This window comes from Dipodomys ordii, unplaced genomic scaffold (assembly GCF_000151885.1).
Source record: "Dipodomys ordii isolate 6190 unplaced genomic scaffold, Dord_2.0 Scaffold33, whole genome shotgun sequence".
NCBI lineage: Eukaryota > Metazoa > Chordata > Mammalia > Rodentia > Heteromyidae > Dipodomys > Dipodomys ordii.
This window is the reverse complement of record NW_012267249.1, coordinates 6959460-6969262: the sequence shown is the minus strand read 5'-3', so window position 1 is coordinate 6969262 and position 9803 is coordinate 6959460. Positions and strand designations below refer to the sequence as shown.

The 9803-nt window shown below is 43.6% G+C and overlaps 1 protein-coding gene across 1 annotated transcript in view; it reads left to right on the top strand.

The window, feature by feature from the left end:
* The first annotated feature begins 1663 nt into the window (after positions 1–1663).
* Positions 1664–9803, top strand: part of Ipp (intracisternal A particle-promoted polypeptide) — a 35228-nt gene continuing 27088 nt past the window's right edge. Inside the window, exons 1-3 of the mRNA XM_013016745.1 lie at positions 1664–1723; positions 6809–7142; positions 8725–9156. Coding sequence (XP_012872199.1) covers positions 6851–7142; positions 8725–9156 — 724 coding nt within the window. The 5' untranslated portion in view covers positions 1664–1723; positions 6809–6850. The remainder of the gene's footprint in view (positions 1724–6808; positions 7143–8724; positions 9157–9803) is intronic.

Below are 9803 nucleotides of genomic sequence, written 5' to 3'. Positions count from 1 at the left end.
AGTCATAGGGCCTGAACTCTGGGTCTGGGCGCTGTCCCTGAGCCCTTCAGCTCAAGGCTAGCACTCTACCACTTGAGCCACAGCGCCACTTCTGGCTCTTTTCTTTTTGCTTATGTGGTGCTGAGGAATCGAACCCAGGGCCTCAGGCATGCAAGGCAATCGCTCTACCACTGAGCCACCTTCCCAGCCCTCTGTGCCTGTTTTAAAGCAGAGTTTTTCAAATTGCTGGGTCTAGTCCAATAGTAAGTTGTATTTATTTATTTATTTTTGCAAGTCCTGTAGCTTAAACTCGGGGCCTGGGCACTGTCCCTGAGTTTCTTTTGCTCAAGGACTAGCACTATACCACTTGTTACAGTGCCACCTCTGGCTTTTTCTGTTTGTGTGGTACTGAGGAATCGAACCCAGGTCCTCATGAATGCAAGGCAAGCACTCTACCACTAAGCCACATTCCCAGTCCCTGATTTTATTTTTCAAAAAATTATTTTACAGGTTACATGAGACTCTTATCTCCAAAAAACCACCAGAAAATTGGAAGTGGCACTGTGGCTCAAGTGGTAGAGCATTTGCCTTGAGCTGAAGAGCTCTGGGATAGCATCCAGGCCCAGACCCATGAGAGACCCCCTCCCCCCAAAAAAAATTCTGGTATCTTTTTCTGCATGATAAGAGTAACATTATTTTAGTATAAGTTTCTTGTAAAACAGCTCAGTATAAAGTCAGAGGAGGCTAGGAATGTGGCTTAGTGGGTAGAGTGCTTGCCTAGCATGCTTGAAGCCCTGGGCTGGATTCCTCAGCACCACATAAACAGGAAAAGCCAGAGACAACACTGTGGCTCAAGTGGCAGAGTACTAGCCTTGGGAAAGGAAGCTCAGTGCCTGGACCCTGAGATCAAGCCCAGGACTGTCAAAAAAGAAAAAAAAAAAGTCAGAGGTACCTATAGATTTAAATCCTCCCAATATTTTGGTGGACAATGCAGTCTTTTATTTTTATTTATTTTTTCGTGGGTCCTGAGGCTTGAACTCGGGGTTTGGGCTCTGTCCTGGAGCTCTTCGGCGTGGTTTACTGGAGATCAGAGTCTCACGGACTTTCCTGCCCTGGCTGGTTTTGAACCGCGGTTCGCAGTTGTCAGCCTCCTGAGTAGCTAGGATTACAGGCTTGAGCCACCGGCGCTCTGCTCAGCCTGTTCTTACTTGGTTACAATGCAGTCTTACTCTGAAAGGGCCTCATTAATCTCTTTTGCTCTTTTCCAAATCTCAGCGTTTGAACTCAGGGCCTTGCACATGCTAGGCAGGTACTCTACTTCTGGGCTAACCCTCCAGCCCTTTTTTGCATTGTTTCATAATGAAATAAAAAAGCAAAATTCAGACCATTGTCTTAGAAAGAGGAGCACAGCCAGCAGCACAGTCATTCCTGTCCATGCTAGCGTCCCGCCCCGAACCCCGCCCCGGACCACGCCTCGCGGAGAATCTGCGCAGGCGTAAAGAAAGGCCAGAACCGCTCTTCCTATCCGGCCGCCTCGGCTCCCCTGACACTCGGACCCTCGTGAGAAGAGAATCTGCGCAGGCGCAGTGAAAGGCCAGAGCCGCTAGTCTCCACCCCCTGCCGCCCCGCCCCCTGCCGCCAGGTCCTAATCCTCTGCCGGGTTTCCCCGCCCTCTCCGAGTCGGGGCGGGTCTCAACTTTGCTGCTAGGGCCGGAGCGGGCGCCGGCGGGAAGGAAAGTGGCTGGTAAGAGGGCTTGCGTCCCGGGTGACGGTTTGGAACAGGGACTTCCTCTTCGGTCGGCTGGGCTCTCTGGAACCGGCACCTCCTCGCCTTTTCTTCTGCCTCTTTGGAGGCCCCGTGTTTTCGCCCTTCGGCGCAGCTTCCAAACTCTGGTCGGGACCGCTGCTCTTCCCGCCCCCACCGGGACCCTCGAGCCGGGTCTCCCCAACTCCTGCGTCCCTCAGTTGTCTGAGGCCCTTCCCAGCCCTTCCGGTGACGCCGGATTGGTTTTGTGCCTCCGGTGTCGCAGTCGACTAGGGATATGCTCTCTCTAGACCATCCTCCCCCCCCCCCAGCCAATTCAACCCCCTAGAGCCCCGGTTGTTTGTTAGGGCTCGGCAGGGATGTTTTCCTCCACATCCTTTACTGAAGCAGGTTTCAGATGACTCTCCACTGTGAGTCCAAAAAAACCCCAACGAACCTAATTCCAACGCATTGTCTCCACCACTTCCTAACAGTCTACCTTGTGAGGCGGGGGTCTTTGGAGGCAAATCCCGAGCAGCCCCGTGCAGTGTCTCAGGATTGGGCTCTTTCCACTGGGAAATAGGGTTCTCCCCACCTGCCGCCTTTTCGCGTGAGTTGTTCCACTGGCTGGGAAATAGGATCCGCAGTGACTTAGAGTAGCAGGACTTCAGTTCTACCAGAGTGGTTATTTAGCAAACTCTTTCTGGTGAGCTTGTTGGAAGCAACGTTTTAGTTGGTTGTGCTGAAGTAGGACACAGATGAAGCAAAAACCGCTGAAGTCCAGAATCTGCTGACAGGGAGAAACTAAAGCAAAAAAAAACCAACCACCCCAGGCTTGCCGGCCCGTTGTTTTTTATAATATCTTCAGGTCGCTTTTCTATGTAGAGACTAAAATACAGTTTGTGTTTATGTGCCGGTTATGATATGTTGACAATATGTAAGAGGCAGAGGTGAATGATGTTTTAGCAGCTACCTTAAAACCTCTCTAATTTCTCAATACGTTAATTTCTAGTCATGTTTATCAGGTTAGTTATTTTGAGGTTTCATTGCATGCTGTAAACGATCATTTCTGTCAATCTTACTGTACTGTAAACATCTTAGATTTCTCCTGTGTACTCCCTCTCCCTCTCCCCTCCCTCCCTATCCTGGAGCTTGAACTCTGGGCCTGGGCACTGTTCCAGTGCTCAAGGCTAACACTCTACCAACTTGAGCCACAGCTCCACTTCTGGCTTTTTGTGGTTAATTGGAGATAAGAGTTTCATGGAAGGCTGGGAAGGTGGCTCAGTGGTAGAGTGCTTGCCTTGCATGCATGAGGCCCTGGGCTGGATTCCTCAGCACCACATAAAGCAGAAAAAAAAAAAAAGCCAGAAGTGGCACTGTGGCTCAAGTGGTAAAGCACTATCCTGGAGCTGAAGAGCTGAGGGACAGTGCCCAAGCCCAGAGTTCAGGCCCGACGATGGACAAAAAAAGAAAAAAAGAGTCTTATGGGCTTTTCTGTCTGGGCTGGCTTTGAACCTCCATCCTCAAATCTCAGCTGCTGCTGCTGCTTCTTTTTTTTTTTTTTTGTCGGTTGTGAGGCCTGAACTCTGGGCCTGCGTACTGTCCCTCAGCTCTTCAGCTCAAGGCGAGCACTCTACCACTTGAGCCACAGTGCCACTTCCGGATTTTTTCTGCTTTTGTGGTGCTGAGGAATCGAACTCAGGGCCTCATGCATGCAAGGCAAGCATTCTACCACTGAGCCAACTTCCCAGGCCAAATCTCAGCTTCTTGAGTAGTTAGGATCACAGGCATGAGCCACTGGCACCTCTCTACCATATTGCATTATCTCATGTTATTCAAAAGATAACTTCGATTAATCCCTTTGACTCTCAGTGCTTGTTATTTAATAGGACTTTATTACCTCTTCCTTTTGCCTATGAAGAACCAAACAACTCTAAAATGACTATTGACATATTTATTCTTGCTAAACCCATAAAGATCTAGGTCCAAATTTCTGTGCTTAGGTTTCAAGTCCTCTTCTCTATAACTTGACTTAATAATTCTTATATAATGTGATATGGTGAGAAAACCTGGAGTAAGAAAGACCTGGATTCACACACTAACCTTGTCATAATAACACTATATCCTTGGGGGAAATTGAGCTTTAGTTTTGTTCTGTATCATTTAGAATATGTTTATCTTTCCTTCTTCTAAATATTGTGAAAATTACAATTGACAAAAATAAATGTAAAGGCTAACAGTTTCAAAAAAAGAAAAAAAAATAAACAACTGACCAGGTACTGCTAGTGGCTCATGCTTATGATTCTAGCTACTAGGGAGGTTGAGACCTGAGGATCCAGATTCAAAGCCAGTCTGGGCAGAAAAGTCCTTAAGACTAGCTAGGAGGAGGGCACAGAATCAGAGGGAAATGGGAAAATATAGAACAGAGGGGCCCATCAGCTGCACTGGACATTGATGAAAACAAACTAAGCAACTCAAGGGTAGCAATGGGAGGGAGGGAATGAGGAGGAAAGAGGCAACAACTTACACTAAGTAAAAGGAAAGAAATGTATGTACATATCACCCAATGTGGAAGAAATAGTTGTATTGTCAAAGCTCATAGAATTCACAAATATTATAGACCACAATAATGACAATTTGCCTTGTGAAGGTTGAAATGTGTTTGCAGCTTTAACTAAGTATCACTATCTCACAATACTGTGAAATTTATGTAATCACTTAATCTCAATTAAAAAATTATTTTTAAAGATCCATAAGACTCATCTCCAGTTAATCAGCAAAAAGCCAGAAGTGGAGCTGTGGTGTCTCAAGTGATAGAACTCTAGCCTAGAGCAAAAAAAAATCAAGTGACAACCTGAGGCACCGAGGTCAAACCCTAATACCAGCACACACACACACAAAAACTGCCAGGTGCTGGTGGCTCACGCCTGTAATCCTATCTACTCAGGAGGCTGAGATCTGGGGATCATTGTTTAAAGCCAACCTGGGTAGGAAAGTCCATTAGACTCATATCCAATTAACCACCAAAGTGATGGAAGTAGAGTTGTGGCTCAAGTGATAGAGCACTAGCCTTGGGCAAAAACAAAACAAAAAAGACCTTACAAAAACAGCTAAGCTGTTATTTATTCATTAAATGGAATTGATGCTATTGAATAGACTGGTGTTATAACTATGATCATCTCTGCCATTAAATGACTGTCTTTCAAGAATTTTGTGTGCGTTTATATATGGTTGCATGTTCTTGAATATGTGCTGGGATTCGCATGGTAGGGTGGCTGAGAAGGTATGGTGTAAATTGAGCAGTAAAAGACTTGAGTTTGACCACGAAACCCTAAGGAAAGAGAAAGAGATGGGTTGTCTGAGAAAGTTATATTTGAACAGAGTCTAGAATTGCAACAAAGACTCACAGGCCTTCCTGTACAAAAGGAAGCATACAAATTAAGGGTTTTTTTTTTTTTTTTGGTCAGTCATGAGGCTTGAACTCTGGGCTTGGGCATTGTCCCTCAGCTCTTCAGCTCAAGGCAAGCACTTTACCACTTGAGCCACAGCACCACTTCCAGCTTTTTCTGTTTATGTGGTGCTGAGGAAATGAACCCAGGGCCTCATGCGTGCAAGGCAAGCACTCTACCACTGAGCCACCTTCCCAGCCCAGGATTTTTCTTTTCTTTTTCTCTTCTTTTTTTTTTTTTTGATGATCCCGGGGCTTGAACTTAGGACCTGGGCCCTTTCCCTGAGCTTCTTTGTGCTCAAGGTTAGCACTCTTTATCACTTGAGCCACTTCTGGCTTTTTCCAAGTAATTTATTGGAGATAAGAGTCTCAGACTTTCCTGCCCAGGCTGGCTTTGAACGGTGATCCTCAGATCTTAGCCTCCTGAGTAGCTAGTATCACAGTTGTAAACAACCTAAGCCAGGCTCAAAGAATTTTAAACAGGTATTTGAACTGATTCTAGCTGATTTTTAAAAGTTCATCTGAATACAATGTTCTCTGCCTTTATGCCTTTTTTTTTTTTTTTTTTGGGTCCAGTCGTGGGGCCTGAACTCTGGGCCTGGGCACTGTCCCTCAGCTCTTCAGCTCAAGGCTAGCACTCTACCACACTTCCGGTTTTTTTCTTTTTGCTTATGTGGTGCTGAGGAATTGAACCCAGGGCCTCGAGCATGCAAGGCAAGCGCTCTACCACTGAACCACCTTCCCCAGCCCCTATGCCTTTTTTTTTTTTTTTAGCCCAAAGGGCTTATGACCTCTCCTTATATCTAAAATTATATTTTAGTGTCCTATTCAGATCCCATTTCTTCTTGAAGCATCCTCCAGATAATATGGCCCATACTACTTATTCCCTTCTCTGAAATCATAGCATAAATAGTATTACATTGTATTCTAAACTCACTTTGTTTCTGTAATACTTAGTTTTATAAATGTTATTAATGGGACTGGCAAGCGGTAGAGTGCTTGCCTAGTCTGCATGAAGCCCTGGGTTCAATTCCTCAGTACCACATAAACAGAAAAAGCCAGAAGTGGTGCTGTGGCTCAAGTGGTAGAATGCTAGCCTTGAGCACAGAGAGGCTCAAGGACAGTTCCCAGGCTATGAGTTCAAGCCCCAGACCAGCAAAAAATAAATATGTGTGTGTATTATTAATGTATAAAACAAAAACTGAATCCTAATGTAGGTTTGTTCAAAATAAAGAGTATGTCAAATTTTTATTTACAAAGTGTTATTAAAATGTACTGCACAATTTGGTTCTTATTTGTTTAAATTGTGGTTTGGGGACTCGGAGTATAGTTTAGTGGTAGAGTGCTTGCCTTGGGTGCATGAGGCCCTGGGTTAGATTCCTCAGTACCAGATAAACAGAAAAAGTTAGAAGTGGTGCTGTGGCTTAAGTGGTAGAGTGCTAGCCTTGAACGGAAAAAAAAAAGCTCAGGGACAGTGCCCAGGCCCTGAGTCCAAGCCCCAGGACTGGCAAAATAAATAAATAAAAATAAATTGTACTTTTTGCCTCTCAGTAAGTTGGGAATATTTCCTATGTATGTAAAAAGAAAACATGCTAGTTAAACACTTAATTTTTTTTATCTCTTTGTGTTTTTATCAGGAGCAAATGGGCAACAGTCCTTTTAATTAATGTGTAATCATCATGGCTAATGAGGGCTGTCTCAAGGCTGGTGAAAATCCATTTTCATCTGATAAACATGCCCAATTCATCTTAGCCCAGATCAATAAAATGAGAAATGAACAGCATTTCTGTGATGTGCAGCTGCAAGTTGGGAAGGAAACTTTTTGTGTCCATCGGCTGGTTTTGGCTGCCAGTAGTCCATATTTTGCAGCTTTGTTCAGTGGAGGAATGAAAGAATCCTCAAAAGATGTTGTACAGATTCTAGGAATTGAAGCTGGAATCTTTCAACTACTTCTGGATTTCATTTATACAGGTTTGTTATATGAACCTTTTGGTGGGGAACGGAAATAGATTCAAGTTACAGGGGTAATAGTTTAGCATGAGACCTTGAAAACTTTATACTTTTTTTTTTTTAAGATGAGGTATTTCTATATTGCGCAGGCACACTCTTAGGCTCAAGTGATCCTTCTTTAGGATCCCTTTCCAATAAATATTCAGTATTCATTTTCATTTCATCCTTAAACAAAACTTTGCAGCTAGGAGTGAGCTTTTAACTGAGTATGGTCTATTAGATGCAGACAGCAGTTGTTGGAAAAGACAATCAGAACAACTTAAAAAAAAAAGACAAACGGGGCTGGGAAGGTGGGTCAGTGATAGAGCGCTTGCATTGCATGCATGAGGCCCTGGGTTCAATTCCTCAGCACCACATAAACAAGGAAAAAAAAGCCAGAAGTGGCACTGTGGCTCAAGTAGTAGAGCGCTAGCCTTGAGCTGAAGAGCTGAGGGACAGCGCCCAGGCCCAGAGTTCAGGCCCCATGACCGGACCCCCCCCCCCAAAAAAAAAGACAAACTCTATGCTTTTTTTTCCTTTTTCCACTAGCTGAAGTTCATTGAGCAAGAGATTAGAAGTATGAGCTATATAGTTGATGGAGCAAAATGCTGGAAGAATATTGGGATACTAATGATATTTTGAAGCTACTATACCAGCCTTGGAATGACTTCTGTTTATTCATTTTTTGTGGACAAATAAATTTGTTTTCTTCTTAAGCTATTATACATATATGTCAAGCAGCCAAGTGCTATTTCTCGCTGATGCCAATTTTGACTTTTTTTTTTTTTTTTTTTTTGGGTCCGGTCGTGGGGCCTGAACTCTGGGCCTGGGAGCTGTCCCTCAGCTCTTCAGCTGGCTTTTTTCTTTTTGCTTATGTGGTGCTGAGGAATCAAACCCAGGGCCTCATGCATGCAAGGCAAGCGCTCTACCACTGAGCCACCTTCCCAGCCCCAATTTTGACTTATTTTAACCTAGACGTGCTCAGTAATCTTCTCTCAGTTTTACCACCTAAGTGCTAATCACCAGCAGTCTGGTGATGACACCATGTGCTTTCTTTCACTAAAATCTCATTGCTTCTGTCAGACAACAGAGGCAGAATAGAAAACTTATGGGGAAGTGGTGCTGTGGCTCAAGCGGTAGAGCACTCGCCTTGAGCTGAAGAGCACAGGGACAGCGCCCAAGCCCATAGTTCAAGCCCCACGACTGACAAAAAAAAAAAAAAGAAAAAGAAAACGTGGCATTTCTGTTTTTTATTTAATTCAATACTAGTCTTTGGATTAATTTGTTTATTATGAAGAACTTTAATTAGCTCATGTAATTTATTTGGAATAATGAGGTAAAAACAAAAACAACCCTGAATGTTAATTTGTACATAAGTCAATAGGCAGAGCTGCATTGCTCTTAGATAATTATTGTTATAACTTCTAGATTATCATTGTTTTGTGAAGTTTTCTAAAACATGTGAAACAACAGGAAAAAACTCAGTTTTGTCATTTTTCAGATTTAAATGCCATGCACTAGTTTGTTTTTATTTTATTGGCTATTTGTCTCCTTTCTTCCTTAGGTCTAGTGAACATAGCTGCAAATAATGTTCAAGAATTGATTGTTGCAGCAGACATGCTACAGTTGACTGAAGTTGTTAATCTTTGCTGTGACTTTCTAAAAGGACAAATTGATCCACTGAACTGCATTGGGATTTTCCAGTTTTCTGAGCAAATTGCCTGCCATGACCTTCTGGAATTCACAGAAAACTATATTCATGTTCATTTCTTGGAGGTTCATAGTGGGGAAGAGTTCCTGGCACTTACAAAAGATCAGCTGATCAAAATTTTACGAAGTGAAGAGCTTAGCATTGAGGATGAATATCAGGTCTTCTTAGCTGCAATGCAATGGATTTTGAAAGATCTGGGGAAGAGACGAAAACATGTGGTAGAAGTGCTAGACCCAATTCGGTTCCCTTTATTACCACCTCAGAGGCTTATAAAGTATATAGAAGGTAACTTCTTTGCAGTATATGAAGTTAGTTGATTGTCAAGTGGGTTTTTCTCTATTTGAAATGCAGTAAGAGTTTTCATTTTTGATTTACTAATATTTATTGAATGATTGTGTAAGGTACAACATTTGTTGTGAATGGCTAGCAGTTTTAATATTTCTACTATTTATTTATTTAGTCTGTTGTGCTGCTTGATCTCTGGGCCTGGGTGCTGTCCCTCAGCTCTGCAGCTCAAGGCAAGCACTCTACCTCTTGAGCCACAGTACCATGTCTGGTTTTCTGAGTTCTACCTATTATTTTAATCATCCTTATTCATCAATTTTTTTCCCTTTTTTTGTCAGTGGTGGGGCTTGAACTCAAGGCCTGGGTGCTGTCCCTTAGCTTTTTTTGCTCAAGGCTAGTGTTCTACCACTTTGAGCCATAGTGCCACTTCAGGTTTTCTGGTGGTTAATTGGAGATAGGAGTCTCAAAGACTTACTGTGTCCAGGCTGGCTTCCAGCCATGATCCTTAGATCTTAGCATGAGCCACCAGCAACCAGCTTATTCACCCTTCCTCCTCCTCTCCCTCCTTCTTTCCCTCTCTCTCTCTCCTTCCTTTCCTCCCTCCCTTCCTGCTCCTTCCCTCCCTTCTTCTCTCCCTCTCTGCCTCT